A 25,170-nucleotide genomic window follows, 5' to 3' on the forward strand; every position below is an offset into this window, starting at 1 on the left:
CCGACAAAGTATATTCCGTGTTGTTCATCACAGTACCTGCCAGGCCGTGAGACAGGAAGTGCACATGAGGTGACCGCAGGGCTCGATCTTCACGTCTTTGTCGTTCTCGGCGCAGATCTTACAGAGCTGGAAGGTGGAGCCCATCTCGCAGTACAGCTCATACTGCTCCTGCTCAGGCACAGAAAGCTTGTGTTAGTCATCAGGTGATGCACATATGCAAATATTCATAAACACACACACACACACACAGACACACACATCTATACAGGGCCCCTGATGTAAGACTCCATGACTTTTTCTGGAATTTCCGTACCTAAGTCAGATCTTTTTCATGACCTAAAAATGTTCTTCCTGCCTAGTTTGTTAATGTTGTGAAAACGGGTAAACAGTCTGGTTTCCACTACAGTTGGGCTTGCTGTGGAGAAATACAGCTGAAAACCATCATCTAATGCAATAAATGTGTAAAATACATTCTGCTATATTCCTGTTAAGTGACCCATTTGTAAAATTCCCTAAAATGTCCTGACTACCCCAGAGAACTCATCAAATTCCCTGACTTTCCCAGTCTGGTGTACACCTCTCAAACTTCCACGATACTCCAGAAATTCCATTACCGGCAGGAACCCTGTTCACGCAGATGGAGCATGACCTCATACACAAACACACACACACACACTGGCATACGTACAAGTCAACACAAACCCACCTGTGTGACTTTGATGTGATCGTGAGGCGTCGGTTCACACAAGCCGGTGAGGTCGGGGTTGTAGCTGCGGCCATCGGGAAACAAGTAGCTGCAGATGAGAAAAAGTAAACTTTTAACCGTGTACCCATAGTTGCAAACAGGGCACTTTATGAGATTTTGTCAAAATTTCTGTATAAGGACTTTCTGCTCTACATTATTATGTGCTATCAATTCTTCTTTCTTCATTTCCTACACTCAGAGCCTCTTGATTAGATCAAGTGTGATTTGATTTTTTAATTTTTTTAATCTTACAACATTCTACACCTGCAGTACTGCAAGTACACAATAGATTATTATGATTAAGATTATGATTATTATTATTAATTGTAGTAGCAGTAGTAGTAATAGTAGTACAGGTAGTAGTAGTGGTAGTAGTATCGACTATAGTACTTTTTACTTATACACTTGTACTTTATAGAAACACTTATCTTGTTTTCATGTAAACATACTTAAGTATGCATTGTCTTTTTGAGCGTTCATGCCTGACAGCACAACAATTTTCTCTCTGTGAGGTAATTAAGATTATACTGGGTTTCAATGGAGAGTTTTAATGTCCCATGGTCTAAGGTGGCTTTTCCACTCACAGAGAAACACAGAACACTTCTAATTTTTGAGAATTTTTTGGCATGAAAAAGACCAAATTCAGAGATATTGAATATCAGCACAAAATGTTACTTTTCAATCCAAAATCCAATCCAAAATCCAATCCAAACTCTAGTGGCAATATCTTATAGGCGAGTAGAGTATAAAACTTGAAATTTGGCCAATAATCATCATCACAAAACTGAAAAGTGTCGCTTTTCTGCTTTCAGTCCCACTTTAAAAGTAACTCAGGATTTGCAAGCTTGGGTATAATTGGAAAGATTGATATTTGAAAGAGGGGCTGGATGGGGAATGGACCTTCCCCAGAGGTGCTGGGGCCTCCCTGCTTGATGAAAAACAGAGGTGCTTCAAACAGCGCGGCGGTGGACTTGTAAGGCGACGCACCGGTCCTTGAACAACCTCAGCCAGGCAGAGATTGACGGCTGAGGGAAGCGTGATGCTGTGCACTAAATGGAAGGAAGCATGTTTGATCTGTCTGGGAGCCTGTCAAATTGTCAGGTATGATAGAAACAGATGGCCCCGCAAAGGAGCTAAGGCTCAAAGACACCCTCTTGTCGGGCCGAGACAGAAACATGACGTTTCATCTAGGAACTGTGCACAACATAGGGCTACATGTTCAACAAGCGCAGCGCTTTGGACTGCCAAAAAACATTTAAAGACTCTAGGCAAATCAGATGTGACTGATCCCACCACGGTTGATCGTTTCTCATTTGTCTACAGCTTGCACACAGTAGAGAGTTTAGCACAACTGATCAATACGCAAAGAGAGAAAGAGTGTGTGTGTGTGTGTGTGTGTGTGTGTGTGGTAGTTTACGTACAAGCCCTCCCTGCAGCCATCGATGAGGGCCTGGAACAGGGGCTTGTTGTGGGGGATGGTCTGCAATATGTTGCCGTCATTGGTCACATAGCCGATGGCCCACTGGCCCAGCCGTGTGCAGCTCAGTCGGAAGATGTAGCTTTTGGTGGGGAGGAAGAAACAGAAACACACGGGTCACACATACAAGTCGCAAAATAAAACATGTTTAACAAAATCAAAATCAGCAATGTCAAAGGAATACGCCAATTTTTGGGGGGGATTGTCCCGTTGGCATTCATGTGTCCCTATTCACTGCATGCTAACACTTTAACATACACTATGTTGAGTGATAGTAGGCCACTAGCATTATCCAAAACAAGAAGACTAACGTTTTAGTAATTCAAAGTTGTTAGTGGTTTTTATAATATATTTTTAAAATTAAATATTAATTAAATATAGCTGATGTAGCCAGGTTTATTTTTGGAACAATTTCAGGTGAGCAACCATGTATTCATCCACTGCGCAGTGATTTTTTAGCTGTAAACAGACTCTCATCGCACCACCTTCACTTCCTATGGAAACAGGGAAAGTAGTCCCTGCTAGTTCAAAACAGAAAATTATTTTTGTGCCAATTTTACCACTCTCCTACACAAAACTGCCAGACTTAGCCACATATAATTTAAGACTACTTACCATTTAGCTTTAGAGCTGCTACAACTTCTCATTTTCTGACTTTTGAGATGATGCTAGTGACCTACTATCACTCAACATAGAGTATGCTAAAGTGTTAGCATGTTAGCAATGGGACAATATCCCTGAAACTTTGTATATTCCTTTAAGTTTTTCAACATTCCAGTTTTAGCGCGCTGTGCTCTCTTCTCAAAGATCTCAAAAATAAGTACAAATGGAGCCTTCATCAACTCATCATGACACTCAAGAGAGTTAATAATCATAAGCAGTGGCGCCAGTGAACTGCCCCCTCTGTTTGACTGAAGACATCTAGGCGGCAATCAGCAGGCCTCACGATGACTGCATCGACACCCACGTGTTCAATTCCCTCGCACACACTGGACAGACCTCAGTAACTACTGCTGTGTGTGTGTGTGTGTGTGTGTGTGTTGTGCGCGTGTCCGTTTGTTGTGGGCTTTGGAGACATTACATCAAAAGACGCCAGATGCAAACAATACACCCTTGATTAAAAAGAGGATTTTTGTGGTTTGAGAAGAAAAAGATGCATCGAGCGATTTGTAGGGAACACTGATCAGTAGATGAGTCCATGTAAGGACGTGAGGTGACTGTATTTCTGAACCTCAAAGTTGTCTACTAGTCTTTGAGCAAAACAAAGAGTAAAATGTCCTTCATATTTGCCTTATGACAGGAGAGGCATTTTATTTTGTCTTATCTGGCTCTTTTTTGGGGTCATTTTCATGAACAGCAGCGCCTGTGCCATGCCTGGAATTAGTGCTAATAGATTTTTCAAATAGCCTCATGATTCAATTGCACAGACCTGCTGTGATCAATAACACCTGAATGAGCACTGGAGGGGCAGAATGGATGAGATAATCACAGCTCATCTCACTTCGGGCATTAAGAAACGAGCCAATACCATGAGCAGCATTGTTTTCTCTACGGCGAACTGTGAACTTTCTACCTTGACCTTTGATATAAAACTATACGGCAACAAACGATGGTCGCTTCTGCGGCTTCTTTCAAGCCTTCCTCTTTATCGCAGAGGGATTTCCTAGTTCGAATCGCAGCTGAATACAAAGGAAGCGGCTCAGCGCAAGGTGGAACAATTTGAATGTGAAAAAGATGTGGAGAAAAACAGAGAGAAAGAGAAATGCATTATAAATGCAGTCCAGCGCGAGTATTGGGCTTAGAGAGAGACTTGACCACGGTATGATCCCACCTCCACCAGCAACAAAGGCACCAGGCTAAATCCACCGGGGGCTTTGACTGCGGAGAGACGTGGGAAGACAGAAACAGAGAGTTCCAGACGATAAGCAGTGTTTTGCCTCTGACTGGGAGAGTTTTCCCGAAGACAGAAAGCCTCCCTGTGTACATAACAATGAAAAGCTTCAGCGGTCGCATGTGCAGCCCATATGCTATTGATTTACTGATCACTGTCGCGGCCTATTCACTGCATCCACAATGCATGTCGTTCTTTAATACAGTGACATGAGTACAACATCCTCTCTGGTTCCCTTTTCATCATTCTATAGGATCAATCTTTCTATTCTGAGCAGATTCATGTGGATGCCTGGTAGTTGCTGGTGTGTGTGTATGTGTGTGTTTGTCTGTGTATGTGATGAAATGGGAACACGTAGCGGCTCATCCCAAATGATTGCCCTGTCCCACACACAGCTGTGTATGTGTATGTGTGTGCTTGTGTGTGTGTTTGCTGGTTCATGACTATGGTATTTGCATGATTCACTAGGGGATCAGCACCCTATGTATTTGCATACCCAGACACACTCTCCCCCCTCCCCTCTCTCTCTCGCTCTCTCTCTCTCACACACACACACACACACACACACACACGTTTCAGAGTCCTGTCATTATCCTTTCTGCTCTACCATACTGCTATGCTAGGCCCCGACTAATCACAGGGCACGGCTCTCCTCAAGGCTACACTAGTCGCTCTCAATAAATTAGCACTGTTGTTAAAGGTATTTTCAATTCAATTTTGTTTTTTTTTTTCCACCGGGAGCTTGCCACGAAGAGGGGGAAAACCCTCTTAGTGGATTGGCACTCCACCAAACACGGCTTGTCAGCGTTCGTTTTCTGAAACCAGTGTGTACTGCTCGATATACTATACTAGCTGGTTCTTTTGCAGCCAACGGTACCCACTGCTTTCAGTGAAGACACAGAAACGCTGATTTCGACCCACTTCTGATGTGTATCCATTATGCATTACACTACTTATTTCAACAATATTAATTCTAACAACCACCAATAAAATAAAAACAATAAAAACAATTATATCTTCAGAAAAGCATACATTTATGCTTTTTTTGTGAAAACAACCTATGATCATGTAACTTACATTAGTTTGATGCTACTTAGTATGATGTGTACTATGAATTTACATCATAGAGATTTCTGTTGGCCTAAAAAAAGTGGGTAAAAAGTGGTCTATTTTGCAAATAAATGGCACACTGTTTCCCCTCTTTGCACATGGGGGTTTGTTTCCCTTCTTTGCACATGGGGGTTTGTTTCCCTTCTTTGCACATGGGGGTTTGTTTCCCTTCTTTGCACATGGGGGTTTGTTTCCCTTCTTTGCACATGGGGGTTTGTTTCCCTTCTTTGCACATGGGGGTTTATTTCCCTTCTTTGCACATGGGGGTCGTTTAAAGACTAGTTTCACTTCAGTTTTTTGCTACTGAACTGGTTGTTTCAACTGCTCCAGGCCTTTGGACTTTGTTCAAGGTTCCCCTTAAGCTGCAGCAATTGAAAACTGAAACTGATTCTTTCTCCGTGATGAGGGATCATTTACTCCCAACTGCTATCATGAGGCTTGAGAGAGGAGAGAGGACATGCTTTATGAATATATACGACAGCAATTAGGGAGCAATTGGGTGTGTTTGTTGTTCAGGCTGCAGCTCAGAGGTCCAAGAGCAGATCATGCCACATTTACGACGTGTAATACCGAATGAAGATGCCTTGACAATCTACATTTCTGATTGATATTCATTGTGTTTGAGCGTGTGCTATTAGGCTGTTTGCTACGTCGACGTTGAGGTTTGCCAACAAGTCATAAATATTCATGAGGATGTGTGCAGACCAAGGAGACCCATTATAATATCCAGAAGACTTAGATCACAACCACCTTGGTGGCTTTTAGATCAAGATCTGGCTGCGCTTAAGATAACAACAAGGAAGCAGCAGTTGACCAATGGGAGGGGTTCGTACAAGGCAAGGGTAAACAAACCCTGAATTATGGCCTTAGCATAGAGGCAACAGAAGCATAGAAGTAGGTTATGACAGTCCAACACTCATGTGAAGTCAAATATACACAACCACCCACCCACACACACACACACACACAGATACCGTACCTGCCAGGCTTGTTGATGTACTTGTGCAGCCGAGCCTTGACTTCGTCGTAGGTGAGGAAGGCCATGTAGCCGGGGTGAGTTACCGCCAGGAAATTCCAGTTCCTCAGAATCGATCCCCACGGCTGGAGGACAGAGACCGGGGGATGGGGTTTAGGATACAGACACACATGGACAGACACACACTCTAAGGCAGGGGGTCTCAAACATTTTGATGTCACCCACTCCCTGATTTTTGTTGTTGTTCATTTAGTATTGAAATGAAGAACGTGGGGAGATACTAGTGGTGAGAGTGAAACCTATGATTAGAACAGTCACTCTGTAACACATAATACATTCTGTAATTGGGATAGATGAATAAAATAGGTCATCAGTGAGGTTGACAATGTCAAGTACTTAGGAATCATCTTAGACTCACATCTAAGATTTGATAAACAAGTGAATAATATTTGCAAAAAAGTTAAATCAAATCTCAACTGCTTCAGACTCATCAGAAAGTATCTGCCATTCAGCACAGCCCAGCTCTACATGCATGCCATGATATTCTCACACTTATCATACTGCATCACTACCTGGTCACAAGCCTCACAAACAACTATAAAACCCATCATGTCACTATATAACCAGACAATAAAAATCATGGACAAAAAACCAATGAGGTGGCACCATTGTCACATCTTGGAGAAACACAATATGTTCAGCTTCGAAAGCTTCATAAGCTATTCCACCTTAAAGCTTACTTTTAAATGCCTACATGGTCATGCTCCTTCCTTGCTTAATGAATTCGTTACAAGACACCAGCACACCAGTAGAGTCAGCACACGGGCCTCAATAAACGGTAACTGTCGCATTGCAATACGCAAAACCTCATTTGGACAATCAGTCTTCTCTGTTAAAGGAGCAAAACTATGGAACTGTCTGCCCACTGAGCTGAAAATGCAACACAATCTTAATGTTTTTAACAGAGGTATTAAAACATGGCTAAAAGAGAAACAACATTGTTCTCACACCTAATACTCCTGTAGACACACCTGTATTTTGTATTTTGTGTATTTGTGGATGTATTTTTGTGTATGTATTTGTGGGTGTATTTTATGCCCTTTTTTTTTTTTTCTTCTGTTTCTTATCTTTTTTTTCCTCTTTTCTTTCTTTTCTTTTCTTTTTTCTATTTTAACTTTTTTTTAAAAAAAAAAAGCCTCCTGTGGACAGGTGTTGTAAATTAGCGTTTCGCTACAAACACTAAACACAGTGCATCTGGTCCTTGTGCATAAATGTATGTTACAATTCTAATGCTACTGTGATGTCCATGCCAAAATAAATAAATAAATAAATAAATAAAAATAAAAAATAAAAAAATAAATAATAATAATGATTCTTGATTTTGCTTGGGGACGGGAAGACCCCAAGCAAAGGGAAGACTTAATGAATGTATATATGAAAGCAGCAAAGTTATATTTGTAACATCAGATGTAAACACAGAATAATTTGACACCTGACTACAAAGCACAAACTCGAAGAGAGAAGAGAGAACGTAGCAATTTTGGCAACATCTGCATCTTTTCTTGCCATAGCCAGCTCAGTGTGAGTGGGTGCGATTCTGTACAACAACCCCGCTTAATATCCTCCCACATTCTGAATAAAGCAGAAAAAACATAAATCTGGTATATGATCAAATACAACAGGCACTAAAGCAACCATCCAGAAATTCTGCACAAATCCTCCCACAACACCATCATGGGCATTGACAGAGACGCTGTTTTCATCAGATCCCTACATTAAGAGCATAAAACTGTTGTTATGGGCTGAGGGGCATTGTGCTGGAGGGCTGCAGTGATTCTGCCAGTTGGCTCCGTGCGATGCCAACTGCCACTACATTCACCTCCATCCTGCCTGTTAGCCAGAGCTCACCGGGGACAATGATCCACTGCCCTTGCTGCGTAGCCGGCTTTGGCAGGAGAGAAAGCCTCATGGATACTGGAATTACTGGCTTTTGGACTGAATTGGCGCTCGAGCAAGCCGCTCTCTGTGAGTTTGTTGATTTGACCAGTAAACTGGATTGCGGCCCGGCCCAAAGAGGCAGGAGGCGGCCAAATGGAAAAAAAAATACTGATTATTGAGTAGGACACAGAATGGGAAGCAAGGAAAGCAACCATTCTTATTTGTTTCCTTCAAGGTCAGATCAGACATATCTGTTAAATGGGTTTTATTATTTTATATTATTATTTTTTATGGGAATAACGCTGGTCAGATTTCCTACGTCAGACTCTATATCTACATGCACAAATCCAAGTCAGACTCATAACAATTCTTAAACTCGGGGTTAAAGCAAACCATAGGGTTGAATGAAAAGTGATTTATGTCTTCTTCTGACTTCTTGACTTGTATATTAGCACAGTAAACTAGAGCTGAGAGAATTTGAGCCTCTGCAAAAAGAATGAACGCACCCTACAAGATTTTGCCCTAAGAGAATAATACCTCCACCATGCTTCGTCACTGGGTTTGGCACACTTCCTCCTTTGTTCACCCAGTCGTGTTCACCTTCATGTGGGCCCTCTGATCCCCCCAGCCCGCCTCCCACCAGGATTCCCAACCAGTGAATCAGCCAAGCCAGGGGCATGAGGTTGACCACAGGGGGCCGTCTTGACCGACACACAGGCTAGACTGCTCCGGGAATGACTTCCTAGGAATCAGTCGATCCATGGCAACTCCTATCGGCGAGGATCGTTTGAGCAATATTTCGCTTTGGTAGAATATTTGCACTTTTTAACATTCTTGAATAGTCAACAGTGAAAATAGCTGCTCTGAAAATCAAAATTGAGGTTTGTTTTTTTTCAGAATTTCTATTCACTTATATATATGTTTTGAGAACCGAGTCTGAAAAATACACTGATCCTCACCAAATTATTTTTTTGTGTTCACAGTCACATTTTTCATTTTGGAAGTGAGCATGCTTAGTGCAAAAGTTCTGCCAAAGTAAAACATCGCTGTAAGGCCTCTCCGCCCACACACCATCTTGAAGCCACATGGGCCAGTAATCTGTCAACAGGAGAGAGCTGGAGCCACACACACCCAACAACCTCAAACGAGCGCAAAAATAGAACAAAAAAACTTGAACATTAAAAAAACTCCTCTCTACGCACTTGATTGCTCCTGTGTTGTTAACTTATCAAACCCACAAGTAACGTTTTCATCGTGTGCGTCTCGCTATGACACACTATTCCAGTCATTGTGCAAGTCGGTGTGACGTCACTGGTGAGCACAGGCAGGGGAGAAACGAAAGAAGACCTCCGGAGTGAGTCAGTCTGCATACATTCAAACAGGACTTCTGCTGCATAAACCAAACAAGGACGATATGGCCAAGAACCATCTCAGGCCAAATAAGGAGAAGAGCGGGCTCAGTATCTTTTCTTTTATGCAAGCATCTGATAGATACTAAGAGATACTGTGTCATGAAATTTAGATTGACTGCTACTTCTGACACTACCTCTCTCCTTAAAACTGCCTCTTTGGCACTTATTTCAAATGGCAAATTTGCCAAACAAAATTTCATATGTATCTTTTGTTTATGACAAACTAGTTCTATGTCCTACACCCATTTAAAAGCATGTTATGATAAATCTTCAATGGCCCTACATTTGTTGCTCTGATTGAGTTAAAGCATGTTAAAGCAGTTAAAGCATTATAATGAATAACACCGTAACTTGAAAGCATCCTCCTGTTCTGAAAACGTTTGATGGTGTGCCCTTTGAGTTCTCAGCAAAGGTCATTATGATGAGCTACTGTACATGTTTTGCTGTTTTCTTGACATATTACAATTACAATGTCATGGCAATTATTTTTTATGTTGGGGGATGACATTTCTGACAGGAACTTTAACAGTATACAGTATGTCTGGCTTGCAGGAGACTGAAAAATACAATCCACAGTGGAATGGATCCTGATAAAATGACTTTTCTCTGAAGAAGAATTCAACATAAATGAGCTGGAAACATCGTATGCATGTTTTAAAACCTATCGAAACCTATATACGTATGTCAAAAGCACTTGGTGTGGCAGCTCCAACTTGGTTTGATTTTGATTGCTGAGCGCTATTGACCAACCTGGAAGAGCCGCGTGAAGATGTCAAACTCGAAAACAGAAATGTAGTCGTTGCAGGTGAGGTCAATGGTGGACTTGAGGGCCATGGCCTCCAGGCCCGAGCTGATGAGATGCACTTCGTGAAGGCACTGTCGGAAGACTTTCCACGGCACTATTGTCCTGCAGGAGAGAAAAAAATCTATCGTAAGACTTTTACATGCTTTTTTTGATTAGATACTGCTCACTAAATCCTGCAGAAAATGATTTTCTCAAGGGCTGTAAACCGTGATGATGAAGTTTGACAGCATGCAACGAGAGGAGTAAAGTGTCTCACCCAATTTGCCTGTTGATTTGATAGCAACATGGGAAACTGACTGAAACTGAACTTTTGGTTATATCTGATTCTTTCAAAGGTCATGTTACTTAATTTATGCGAAGAGTATGATCAGCATGATTGCAGTTTCAGAACCCATTACACTTTGCTCATGTTGTCAAACATGACAAGTCAGGCTAACATTATGTCACTTCCTCACATACTTCAAAGCTTTTATTGTAACAACACTGCTAAACTGAAATACATTATTGCTGTCACCAAAATAAGGCTAGGCAGGAATGTGGGACATCAGAAAAAGGCAAGTGCATAGGGATTGTGTTATGGCACCAACACATGAAGCCTTATTGGAATGAGCAAAACACACACTTTTCTTTAAGACGGCAACATAGGCAAGAAACAAGATAGTCAGAGGACTGCAACATCTTGTGCCCACCAACTGCTAAGCCTTCTTGGTCAGGGTTATTTCATTTTTTTCCTACTGAGGATTTTTTTTGAGAGGTTGCTTCACATCATGGTGGAGGCAACTCTGAAGGAGGATAAAATGCTCTTATACCAAAGATATTTTAATTCACTGCACCCAGATTGAAAGGTCTCACACTACCTGTCAGTGGAAGAGACACACATTGTCGTTTTTTAAATTACAGCACTTTGAACCATGAGAACTCTTTGTAAATAAGGTAGGCTTGCATATATCGTCAATAAAATAAATGAAATACTAAAAATAGATTTTGTTGACGATGCTTAACAACGCTGGTATGGGCCACATAGCTGTGTTTATTGCACTGCCATGGTGACAAATGTCGCTCTGCAGCAAAAGTAGAAAATTTGCAATGTTGGCGCAACACCGAAACTCTGCAATGAGCAACAAAATGAGGAGTGGCAGCTCCGTTATGAGGACATTTTCAGAGGGTCAAGAGAGACAGCTGTCACTGCACATTTCCTGCTTGTCCCAACAACCATGATCACTGGAGTGTGCAGTTTTGTAAGGATATTCCCATTCCCAATCACTATTAATACAGAACCAGCCCTCCTGAAAGCTACCAACCACTTCATTTGGCTGCCTCAATATTCTTCAAATTGATTATAATATCAATGTTGTTATGTTTTCCCTCGCAACACACCATGAGCGTTCGAGTTATCTCTGGGAAAAACAAAGTACTGTATGAACTGTATGTACCAGACTGAGAAATGGAAAAAAAAGAATAACTTGTGTAAGTAGTTAATTCTTTACTCTGGCGCGATGATAGCAGTACGGGAGAATCAAACTGTGAAAACAAGAAGTCAACACAAGCTGGCGAGGTCACGCCAGATCCCGAGCTACCAACTGGAGCACTGTGACAGCACATCGTCACGTGGCTTACTACAAGCACAGGGTGAGTTTCAGGGGAAGGGAAAACGAGCGAGGATGGCAGGCGGAGAGAACGAGGCCGGAGAGAGAGGCGAGAAAGAAAGAGCGGAAACACACTTTAATGCCTCATGACTGCATGAGTTGAGCAGAATCCCTTTATTTTGTTGCTTCATCTCATTGGGTGATACTAATCAAGGCTGTAAAAAAACAACAAAAAAACAACCCACTGCTGACGGGAACATCACTCTCTGGTCCAACGCATGGCTGACCACAACTTTAATATGCACTTGCCTATATACATTAGCCTCACATGCCCACTGTATCTGGCCACCACCTTACTGGAAGCCACACGCAGAATCACAGTTATTATGGCGCTGTGTTTGGCATATCACAGACACAAATAATCCAAATAGTACTTTAAACACAGCAAATCAAGAGATGCTGTAGCTGAGTTTATGTGTAACACCATTCTGAAGAGCACAATATGCCACATCATGATATTTAACACAAACATAGAGTTCATTGATTTGAAAAGAGATCATGTAACAGCTCATTTTCCGAAGCGGACTGCGCCAAATCTGGGACAATTGTGATTGAACGATTCAATATGACCTTGACTGGGCTTTCACTTACGGGGAGAGAAAGTGTTTTATGGAGATCTAACATGCGACACCGGCGAGTTCACGAGGGTGCGGGTCTCTCTCGACAGTCCTCTCTCAGGATTGATGACATGCACACATCCTCCTCCCGCCCCCCACCCCCCGACCGCGGGAAGCTGAGGTTTGTATCAATCTATAATAGATTAGTCTTTGGAGTGGTTGTGAACAAAGTGGAGCGCGAGCAGAGGGAAGGAGCGGCACTTAAACCCGGAGCGAGGAGCGCGCCGCCTGAGGTCGGAGTGTCTGAGGTTGGAGCGTTTGCTTTAATTCGCTCTGGTGCAACTCTGTACCAGTGCAGAACCAGTGGCCACGTTTACATGCACACAGTATTCTGGATACTGGCTCGTACCCAAGTTGAGGCCTTGTTCAAGATGGGCTCTATATATGCACTTTTAATAACCCGCTCTCCAATATCCAGGCTTTCCCCTACCATTGTCCAACCCAGAACAGAATTCTAAAAAACTATGTCTACTCTCTCGTCACATCGGTCTCTAAGCATGACAACTGGAGTCAAAATCATTTGCACTTAGTATCCTCTAGGGAGCTCTGTTTTGAAATTTCATTCAACCAAGCGGCCTAATTTTGCGCCACTGCTTCCCACAATTTGTTCATGATTTTTCAGCAGTAGTGCCGAAAGATGTCCACAACTCCCTGGCACTTGAATTTCATCCATTTTGATGTAATACTTTCTATTTCATGTTTTAAAAGTCTTAATGTGTAATTGTGCCATCCTCTCATGTCAGTGCTGTTTTTATGCAACATGGTTTTGTGCAGTAAATCTAGCTACAAATCCAGAATATCAAGTCTTCTCTTGGAGATCACTTTGTTTGAAGCCTTGTTCTTGAATCTCTGCCTATGTGTTCTCCCGCCAATGATTTGTCTAGCAACGTAATCTAGTTACAACTAAACAGAAAGATGCATGCAACCAATTGTGCGACTGTGACTCTCGGCTGTGTCATATGATCTTTTCAGAACTTTCCACTGCGACCTGACTTCATGAAAGCTTTTACATTTGCTGTTCTAAACAACCGCCGTCTGGTATGGCTTTCCCTGGAAAAATGACTGGGCTTTCATTTCTTTTCAAATCTGGCGCACAGGAAGTGATGCGTTTTACATTTCTAGCAGCAGCAACAGAGATTTGTTTGGAAGAAAACAGAAGAACTTGGTAGAGTTAGCATGAGCAGCGACAGCCACCATGACTGAACAGAGAAAAGGCCAACACTTACAGAAACTCAAACTTTATCAACAGAAAATCCAAGGAAAAAGAAAGAAGCTGCTAAAGAAGGAAAGCGACCGTCTCTGATCTTTCATGATAGACACAATTCAGTTTTATCTTCGCCCCAGAAGTGAGAGGAACCTGGAGTTACCAGCGCTTGCTGCCATGTTTGGTGCCAACATTCTCCATGACAAAATAATGTGAGCTTGCGCAGACCATGAAAACCAACAGTAAACAGGATAACATGTTTACCTGCGTCAGTATCCTAGATAATACAGGAATATCCCAGCTACCTTATCCAGCTTTTTCATAGCCAGGATAAGAGTTTATCCAAGTTATTGTAAACAGGATACGGCATTTACATGCACCAGTTCATAAACAGAATACTTGAGTATCCTAATATTAAGGGAATATTAATGTGCATGTAAGCATAGCCAGTGTTCATCACAGCTGGGCTACTTTCCCTACACCTCTACTTGAAACTACATGACATACATTATTGTATTTAAGTTACTGGAAAGCTCTCACTGTTGTTTTTGCACATTTCATTCATTGCATTTGGGCTTATTGGCCTTATTTGGTTTCTTTTAGATAACAGAGACACACAAGTTCAAAGAAAAGTGAATCATTTATCAGTTATCTAAGTTTAAAATGTTTTCTGTGTATCCTATTATCTCAAATCCATTTAGACAATGTGGAAAGTGTTTCCCTACTTCGGGGACTCAGCAAATTAATATGGGACTTCTCCTTCACAAAATCGGCTCAGGCCGCTCTCTTACACACTATAAAAAATATGGTTCTTTAGAGGTTCTCGGTGGGCTAAATACTGTTTTACAGAGCCACTCAAACCTTTAAATGGCTCTTTACTTCTATTTAAAGAACGATTAGTGGCTCCTTACAGCATCTAGGGGTTCCATACAGAACAAAGTGGTTCTTCAGTGTTTTGACTTTGAGAGTAAAATGCAACAGAGTGTATAACCTATCACGGTTTGCTGGTGATGCAGTCCAAACATGCTAGGCTGCCTAAACTCACACCAGTTAGTGTCCACTATACAGTCTACATAGAAAATAAAAACAGACAAATCTGAATAAAGAGCCTTGGGCACGGCTTAAAGCTGTATTAGGCAAGATTTGTATAGAGTTGCAACAGAGAAGAGCGTAACATCCCCCCTAATTGAGAACTTGCACATTCACATTTGGGTCTGAGGAGTGTGCAGAGTACTGACATCATGTTACACGATTTCTGGGTAATGAAGTCCTTCAAACTTGCAAAAATTCAAGCCCTTTTGTCTCCCTGCCACTTGGGGCCGCCAAAGTGCAAAGTTGCCTAGTGCAGCTTTAAAAAGGTTCTTTTAATAAAACCAATTTTTAAATATTCTTCTAGGACCCACATGGGTTTGTAACATCGGAAGGGGTTCTATTGTTGTACGAGCCAAAAGACTCAATACACTCTGATACACACATATAGACAATATAGCTAGCGCAGGCATGTAGGCACATGTGCACACACAACCAGACTGATGTCACGACCTTGTCTCAGCTGTGCATGTTGGTGAGACAAAGAAAGGCCAAGCCCAGCATCTGCTCTCAGCTGGGTGTGGCCTGTGTGTGTGTGTGTGTGTGGGTGTGTGGGTGTGTGTGTAAGTAGTGCTCAGCGTGACAGTCTGTCACACTGACTTGGAGCCGCACCAACATCCGAGCTTCTCTCCCTCAGGTCATTATATTGAGAAACAGCGTGAGCACATGTGAACCGTCGGAGATTGATAGTATCCTAGAGATACAAAAAACCCCGAAACATCCGCACACCCTGACATCAAAAGATCCCGACGCCAGCCTCGCGTTTACAGAGAATGAAATCACGATCCGCCAGAAACGCGAGCGTCTATTTGACACTCTGTCTGAACCGTACTTTTCTCCAAAGAATCTCCTCCAGAAGTCGGCGGCGTCAGCTTTGGTGATCCTGAAGGTGTCTCCCTGGAACTGTCCTCCGGGGAAGATGGCTTTGATTTCGGCCAGCATGTGGCTGAAGATCAGAGACAGCTTGGTCAGGTTCCTCCTGCGGACACACACAGAGGAGGGAAAAGAGAAGTGAGCAAACAGTTGGTACGCCGCTGTTGCTTCAAATGCTTCACAGAGACAATATGGAATTTATTATTTGGAATTTATATTCTGGACATGGCTTTAGTTTGACTCTTACTCTACATGGAAAATAAGCTTTTTGGCACTTTGTTAACCCAAAATACAGGACTGAATTACTCCAGTATTTACAAAAATAAATCTAAACAGAATGTGTATAGCCTACAAATAGCCTAACTTACAGTTGCTTCTTTCATCAAAAGGTCAGAAAACAAATCTTAAAGAGCAAAAGTGTTAAATATAAAAAAAACACTATGTAAAAAAGCCAGTAGTGGGCTGCCAGTGATATATCACACATGATATATCATATGTGTCACATGATAATAAAGGAATTTAACATGAAATATGATCACTGTAGGGTTACGTCTTTAAAAATGTGTATTAACACCAACAGAATGTGAGGATGTTCACACTTATCGAATTCAGAGATAATTAAGTGTTGAATTCAAATCCAAAGCCAATTTCCAGCTCTGCACAGAACATTTCCAGAAACAGTTTTTTTTTTTTTTTTTTTAAATCTACTGCCACTTCAAACAGTATGTGTTCAACTCTAAGCAGTTTGTTTCAAACCATCTCTCAATATCATTACTGAACATTATTTACACCTTGTTAACTTTCTAGACTAAGCCAGAAAGTTAGATAATGTCAATATCAAGTTAAAACCGAGATCATTTTTTCATAGATTTTTTTTAAATGACTGCTAATAACATGTTGCGAGAGCGGGATCATCTCAAAAGGAAATACAGCTAATAAGTAAGCATGAAGATTCACATTAACCCAGCAATAGTACAGTATATTAGATATTAATGCTGTTCAATGTTTCGCTGAGTCAAAAGTTTTCTCAAATTCAATCACTGAAAGTTTGAATTTGTAGCACTTATTTAGTCATAGGCTATTTATCCCCTATACAATTATAAAGTTGCATTTAATCTGTATGAACAAAACAGAAACTTAAACACTGCTATATAAAGAGATATTGTGAAATAATAGTTTAATAGAGTTAGAGAATAGAAAAGTTTAATTTTAGAAAGTCGGACTTTGATGAGGTATTAGGAATCGACTTGTGAAATGGCTGAGATACGGACAGCAGAGTTTTTAGCTTACAGCCCAGCTATATTGTCATCGTATAATTTAGCAAAAATTCTTAAATCTTGAAGGAACTGGGGAAGGACATGCCGGGATGTTTTTTTTTCTCAGTGAAGTGTCGGTGTTTCTGCTATCCCTCTCCTCTGGGACGGGGATTTGTCTCCGGCTCCCTGTGAGATTAGACCGTGGGCTGGTAAACACTCCGGGGAAACACACATGCACACACTCGACGGGGTGACTTTGCCCAAGGTGTGTGTGTGGGGGACAAAGAGAGCGCGCAGGCTGTGGGGTGCTGATAACAAGCTTTGTGAGGGCAGTGTACGTGTGTGTGTGTGTGTGTGTGTGTGTGTGTGTGCGTGTTTTGTACCCTGAGCACATCATCCCAACTTTTAATTCTTCTTTCAAACCCGCACAAAACAGGCTAAGCTTGTTTATCACACCTTGGTGATTCACCAGCATGCACAGAACTTTTATGCAGCTGTATTTTTTTAATTATATGTACATCCGGGTTTGTTTGGGGCATCACGGGTGCACAAGATGTCACTTTTTTCAATATAATTTCTCCCAAAATATTAGTATGTCCAGTTACTCTATATTCACCACTGTAGGGAGCAGCAAAGTTAAACTTGATTTGCAGGTTGCATTGTGGTTTGAGCGCAGCAAACCATAAGGCAGCTTTAAAAAGCTTCTTTCCATACAACTCATTTTCAAATTTTCCACACTTATTGCAGCACACTCAGCACTGATGAATCAAGCTAATAATCACACCGTTTCAACACAGGGAGAGCGTTTTTCACACAAATATTACATTACACATCAGATTCGAGAAGGCCAGAGAAGGTCATAAATCTTATGACGAACATGAACAGGCAAGTTCATTTGCTCATATAGACACTCCATCCAAATCCAAATAAACGGACTAAGATCATAATAATGTTGATAACACTGATACAGTTGTATTTGACTGGGATCTACTCATAAGGCCTTGTTGCAGAAATATTGGATTTTTCAGGCACACTAAGTGATGAGCCAGCTGCAGCGGACCACAACAGTTGAATACACACATATCGAGTTCCATGCAGTGGTACAGAGCTGAAAAGTTGTATGTCTATTTGTCCAAAAATCAGCATTTAAGACAAAAACTTAGCTCAGAAAAGGTTACAGGATGCAATCTAGAATTTATTTGACCATCTTAAATTGGGGTATATTCACACGTGTTCTTGAAGAGTTTGATTTGTAAATGGGAAAATTCACATACTGTCACTTCCTGTAACAAAAATTAAGTTAAAATAAATATCTTCAATCTAATAATCACTATACAGTCAGTAGTGCAGAAACTGTTTCAACAGTGTTAACCATATTGTATGTGATGGTTGGGCCTTTAACAAAGTGCTGCTGTAGCTTCATCTCCCTGGGAACGCTTGCTTTAAATTCAACTATTTCAACACCATGACAGCTAGCAGGCAAAACTCATTGCCAACTGATTTTAGCGCATGAAAAATTTGCAACTGATGATGGCTGATGTATAATCTCTAAGCCTGTGTGTCTGAGTGTGTGACAGTTGTTTGATGTTGTTTTGTTTTGTTTTTTTTAATACTGAAGTGCCAATTGATGCAGTGCAATCATGTAAAATGTCCCTGACAACCACAATCACTGTAGCTGAGCTCTTGTCCTTCTGGATTGAGAACATTTCCACTGTGATAATTTATTAAAATGATAGTTAATTATCAATGCGTTCTGGGAGAAGTCCAAAGTTTCAGTGGGATTGCTGTGACTCCCTGTGTTTCACATAGGGAGCCCAATTGTAAGATATTGCAGTGTCCCACAGAACATGCACAGAAGGCAGACATTAAAACAGAAAGTAATCGCAGGTTAAGTGTTAGATCAAACCGTAGTCTAATCATACCTTGTCACAACTTCGTCTAAGTTTAGTAACCAAGTTACAGGCAAAAATGCTGCACTGATGATTCAATAGTCAAAGTAAAAAGAAGAAGAGGCAGAGAGACCAATTTCTCCACTGACAGTAGCCTCAAACAAGTAAAATCACATTTATGCATATATTTGTGATTACTGGAAGTAGAAGTAGATGAGGTAGGCTGAGGTTCGGAAAGTGGGTGCAACAAAAGTGAAATTACAACACTCCGGGAATGCATTGAACATCACAGATCGATTGATACATAACCGTGTAAGAATATACCAAGGGTGGAATTTTCCTTTAAGACAGTTACCGCTGACAACCCCACTTCTGAAACCGGATCAAGGATTGTAAAACCGGAGTTCAAGGGTTTCGGAGCTCAGTCAGACTCAAAGTCTCAGACGACAATCAATTCTGACTCGGGAACAGCAGAGTTCAGACGCGGCGGAGCGGCGGAGGCAGACAGCGGGTCAATATTGGAGTTTATTCAGCAAAATGTGCAACATGGGGTACATCAGAATGCACTAATTCTACAAGACAAACCTGGGTCTTTACATGGGGGACTGCTGAGTCATGCTGAAGGTCTTGAATGACAATAATGGATAGTTCTCAGTTTTATATATTTACAGTTACACAGTGAAGCAGGTATGATTTCTGTAAGATTACAATGTGTGCTTCTACTGACAGCTGACCACAGTCAAAGGATAATTTATGACATAGCAGATGCTGCATTCTTCATGTCCTTGATCATACCAGCACAGCTTTTGCATGTGGTGTGCAACACATAGCTGACAGTGGTTTGATTCAAATCACTGACGTAGAGTGTGTTTGTGTAGATTGTATCTTTCGAGTGGGGTAAAAGAGAATGACTGTTCTGTGCCTTGGTGGTAGCAGGCACTCCAGTCTGTCTGTGTGTGTGTGTGCCTGCACTCACAAAGCGCAGCCCGTCTCAGTAATTTCATGCTCTTCCAGTCACCATTAGGCCTTTAATCAACCGAGGGCCAGCCTAAAACTCTCCATTGGGATGCAGGGGGAGCGGGTGCAGATGCTTACATAATGGCTGCGATGTGAACTCAATTTCAAGCCTCGTCGTGGAAGAGCGCTCGGCTTTTTCGGGACGCCCGCAAAACAAAAACAAAAGCGGGATGTATTCGGGATGTTTTGAGCGCTTTCCTTCGCTCGACGCGCTGCGAGACGCATGACAGGGAGACGGATCAATTTGCCGCCATGTTATCGGACGCCGAGCGAGACAAGTGGCAAGTTTGTGAGTTCAGGGCCTCCTCAAAAACATCGTATGCGGTTTGGTAGGCTAGTCTTCCTCGTCTGTCCTTCGTCCTTCCCATGCCCTACGCCGTTAGACTGGTTGTGTAATATGCCTAGTGTGACAGCGCCCCAGGAAAGCCAGCACATTCATTAGGGATAATGTACTGTAGAGGAGGGTGGGCACAAACTGTTCGGCTCACTATTGGCTAGCTGTTTTCAAAGCAATAGATGTCCCTCGATGGCTCTGTTATGACCTCATCAATGTGTAGCTGTCATTGAATCCAGTGACAGCCACAAATGACTTCAACACATCCAAACACCACATGGAGCTAAATTAGGTTTCCAGCTTTAAGACATTACAAAAGTCAAGTTTCAGCCTTCAATAGATAAATAAAAATGAAATTAATTAGAAAAAACAGTCTAATGCTGTTACAACAAAGACACAACTTGCAGCGAGTGACACTGGCCTACATGGTGTCACACCGTTGTTGTGGTGACACCTGCACTGGTGCAGCTCAACTGCCTACTGTATGTATACTCCTCCTGGCTTCCTGTCACCTGAAAGACATCACTGTCCTCAGTCACTGTTGTTGCTCTTTGACACCATGCATTTGCCTCCAAAACTCCCAAAAAAGACTGCTTAAAAAAAAAAAAAAAAATCAGCCTTATGTAATGTGGCAAGGGTTTCAAGACGGTTAATTAACAGTAATACACCGTGAAATGAAACAGAAGATCGTTAATGATTTGCACCACAGCGTCAAAAGCCACATGCAGACTAGAGCGGCGGTACTCAAACTGGGGTCTGGGGCCCTTGGGGGGTCATTGAGGCGGGGGTGTTCCAGGTGGTCCCCAGCAAAATGAGTAATAGTTCAATTTCGCTGCAATTTATTTCGCCAAAATTAGAGAATGCATAAGAATGACTACTGGAATCAGAGGTTTTACTCTCACCACCATTATCTCATACAAATAACTTATCTCATATCTTATACAATTCAATACTAAATCAACAACAACAAAAATTCTCCTATATGGGGGTCCTTGGGACAATGTGTGTCAATTTGGACACTGGGCCTAAAGAGGGGGAGGGGAGGGCGGTGAATCAACACCATACACCTGCCTGAGATTTGGGGGTTAGCTGGGACTGGAGATAGCTGTGATCCTCAGGCCTGGAGGTTAGAGGTTAAGGCTGGAGGATGGGAGGTGGGGCTTAAGTGTGACTCTATGCCAGGGGGGGGTCTGGACCTTCGGCATAAAGCTACATGCTTTGATCCAGGAGGCCGGGAGCAGAGAATGCAAACTGGAGGCTATAAGGAGCTTAGAAACCGTAGGTATAACTGGATGCTTTGCGCTGGAGGGGCTGGAGCCTGCATGTGGTGCTTGTGTTTGTATGTGTGTGTGGGTGTGTGTGTGTTTGTGCAGCTGACGGCAAAGATAGGGCGAGAGCAGAGTGGCCATGGGGGATAGTAATGGCTTCACGTTGGGACTATCGTGCAGATGAGATACCTATCAGATCGCCTACAAGCTGCTACTGCCACCACACTCAATAACCCACCGCCTATGATGGAGGGATGGGGTGGACGGAGTGTGGGAGGTGTGTGTGTGTGTGAGGGGGCAACAGCTGGGAGGGGGTGGAAGAGGAGAATAGAGGGTGAAGAGAGATGCTGGAAGGGAAAGGTGGGGGGAAAACACACCGGGGGGCAAAGTGGACAGAGATGGATGGCGGATGAAAAAAGGGAGGAGGACGGCACTCAGTCAACGGAGTCGCTTGATTTAATTGTGTCTATGGATTGTTATTAGCATCAATTATTCAGTCGATTGCGAATCATTTGCCGCGGAAAAGAGCTACGGCACATCGTCCATTAAGACAGAGAGAGGGAGAAAAGGGAAAATAGCTCTTAAAAGCTATTCATTTGAAACAAAGAGAAAAAACAGCTGAGGCCATCAATCAACAGTAATAAAAAGCAAGAAAGGCGGAGACAATGGGGAATGGGGGGGGAAAAACGTATGACCAGAAGAGGAGGTCATGTTCACGATTGTCATTCTTACCCCATCCATCTTTTCTCAGGAACACTGACTGTATAATGGATGGGTGGATTGCTGGGAAACAGAGACATTGGAAACAGACAGTGGTAGTCGAAAATGCTGGCTAATGCTGAGAGAGTCTGATAGAAAACCCTCCCAGAGAGGCTTAGCTCCGATAAAATTCTCATGTCGTTTTGGTCTTAAAACTGAATATAGTAGCCTTTTTGTGCTACTAAAACATATTTTAATGCCCGTGGTCACACATGGGAATTTTTCATCATGTTATTCACACAGGAAGACAGTATTTGCTTTGATTCAAGGTTGAGCGCTGTTGCAGAACCTATTTTGATTACAGAGAATCTAACGACCAACTGGCAACTGTTCTATAAAAATGTGTTAGAAATTAAACTCCCAACTACACTGAGTATCACTGGACTTTAAACACATCAGATGCAGTGTGTGTGTTTTAGGTTTAGACCAATATGGGGTTTTTTGAAACTGCGTAGCAACATTTTTCAAGGTGCCGAAAGCTGATATTCAGTAATTTTTTATTTTGAACATTTTCATGCCAAGAAAGAAATCAAATTCCCCCTGAATTTGATTCTTGCCAGGGTGGAAAAGCCTCTGAAAAAGCATTTAGACCACAATAGGACTAATTAAATTCTTTTAGGAGGGTTAGCCTACTGCCTGTGTGTGTGTGTGTGTGTGTGTGTGTGTGTGTGTGTGTGTGTGTGTGTGCCAGGATTCAGGTTGTGGTTCTAATCCTTGGCTTGATCATGACAGTTCATGTCAGCGGTGTGAGTGGGTTTGGGGGAACATTCGGTTTTAAGTTCCCCCAAGTCATGGTGGGAATCCTCCTCCGTGCCCATTCCATCGGCCGTGTGTCAGTAGATCGGGAGAAAACCTTAGTCAGAGAGCGGTGAGTAAGCCTAGCAACGACCCTCACCACGCACGCCCACACACACACGCACACACACACTCATACACCCCCCCCCTCCACCCCCACGTGTTCTGAGCCTCCTGGTTCCTGACTGAAGCTCTTTGGCTTCCTTCTCTGGTGCTCCACTTCCTCCCCAGATGGCTCCACTTTCTGGAAGCTTACTCATCTCGGCTGGGCTCAGGTCGTTAGGGCTTTTCATGGGAACGTGTGACATCACCACTTCAAAGCATGCTTGGTTGCTGTGACGTACAGTATGCCGACGTGTAAGGGCGAGTAGGAGATCGCGTGCTACAGAACTGATGAAATTGTACACCCTTTGTTAAAAAAATTTGCACCTTTGCCTCTTTATATCAGGGAAAGTCAGAACATTGGGTCTATACAGTATTGAAATGTGTGCCTACTAGAATCAGATCCATTTAAAGAAGCTAGGGAGTCAGCATGTTTATGTGATGCTTTCAGGATTACAACTACAAGCGAATGAGAACGATGCATCACGGAAGAGCAGCAGACAAACTCGCTTTCCACTATCAGTGATAGTGCAACGTTATCCTGGTTTGAGATGTTGAGTAACTTGGCATAACGTCGAGACACTTCCTGTGGTGTTACCTCACTTATCCTCAGTAATTTCAACCGCATCGCTTCCAAATCCACCCGCCTACAGCCGGCATTGTTAACTGGAATCGGGCCATCAAAAAAATAAACATTTATCTGGAAGACGGTGGTTTCATTAACACTTGAAAGGCCAATGGATTTGGGGAGTCTAAGAGCAGGCCAAAAAGCTGTCAGCGGAAGAGGGTAAATAGAATTATAACTTTGTCCTTGCGTGACTTTGGAAATCCAGCAACGCAAGTACAGAAAGTGGAGGGGCATTCTAAAAGCTGAAACATTTCAATCCTCAAATTCAACTGATGCCGCTTGACTCGTGGTAGAATGAGTGGTTTGAATATAAATCTATCCAAGAGCCGACTGAGTGGGATAAAAATTCGCAAATGTCCTCTGTCCAGCAAAACTCTTCCTTTTGTTGATACTGAGACTCGGCACCAATTAGGAATAAAAGAATATGCCGCTACATCCACACACTTAAATTATGAAGCACAACGGAGTCTGGCACTTCCATCACAGAAATGAAAAGCAAAGCAAAAACACTTCTGTCCATTTGAAAATGAGAAAACAATGCGCAGATGTGTACCTTTTCTCGCTGGGGCTGCACCATTCTGACAAAAAGGTACAGCCCCGGTGGCAAAAAGGTACAACCTCGTTTCCTCACAGCGTGGCTGAACAGAAGAAGCAAATGATATAGTATAGGCGTTACTGACTGTAGGCAACATAGAGTATAATGTGGCAGTGTGAATTAACTGCCAGGGGGGTCTGCCTGAATATGCTGCACCACAGGTTGTCTGCCATGCAACAAGGCGTCACTCAAACCTCAACTCGCTGAAAAATTAATCATCATTTAGCAGCATGAGGTAAATGACTTGAATGCCACCACGGTTACAGACAGTGAGATGCGACTGATTTTCCTTTGCGATGACACGCCACACCAAAAATGAAACTGAACAAAAAGTTCTTTTTTTCCCTGTATGAACTGGAGGCTTTGGTCAGCTCTTCCTGCCAGCATTAAGTGCAGCACGTCTGACTTCACAGTGTGGTTTCAGCACGTAGCGCAGAGCCAGAGAGGAAATCAACCTTGAAAAAGAGAATTACGGTAAGTGCTGCTAACCAGAGACCACAACAGAGGAAAACCCGACACCCACAATAGAGCAGGTAACGACTTCTGCAGTTTTCATGGAACATCTATTCATTTTGGGAATGCAAGGCGCTAACTTACTCAGCTGCACAGGTGTCTCACCCTATACCAGATATAGCTGAAGCCATGAACAGCAATCTTGCTTTACAACTTGCAGTTTTAAAATCAGCCCTTCGCTCCTATCAAAATATGTGGTTCTCCCTGAACTGTACAGCAAACCTTCCAGAC

The 25,170-nt window shown here is 42.4% G+C and overlaps 1 protein-coding gene across 3 annotated transcripts in view; it reads right to left on the reverse strand.

Annotated features, from left to right (window-relative positions):
• cblb (Cbl proto-oncogene B, E3 ubiquitin protein ligase) overlaps positions 1-25,170 on the reverse strand; it is a 53,565-nt gene that overhangs the window by 17,982 nt on the left and 10,413 nt on the right. For all 3 annotated transcript variants that reach the window (XM_078286577.1, XM_071924852.2, XM_071924853.2), the window contains exons 4-9: positions 15,743-15,889; positions 10,300-10,456; positions 6,203-6,324; positions 2,167-2,304; positions 707-794; positions 37-168 (exon numbers count right to left, since the gene is read on the reverse strand). In XM_078286577.1, the coding sequence (XP_078142703.1) occupies positions 37-168; positions 707-794; positions 2,167-2,304; positions 6,203-6,324; positions 10,300-10,456; positions 15,743-15,889 (784 nt within the window). The remainder of the gene's footprint in view (positions 1-36; positions 169-706; positions 795-2,166; positions 2,305-6,202; positions 6,325-10,299; positions 10,457-15,742; positions 15,890-25,170) is intronic.

Source organism: Centroberyx gerrardi, chromosome 11 (genome assembly GCF_048128805.1).
Source record: "Centroberyx gerrardi isolate f3 chromosome 11, fCenGer3.hap1.cur.20231027, whole genome shotgun sequence".
Classification (NCBI taxonomy): Eukaryota; Metazoa; Chordata; class Actinopteri; order Beryciformes; family Berycidae; genus Centroberyx; species Centroberyx gerrardi.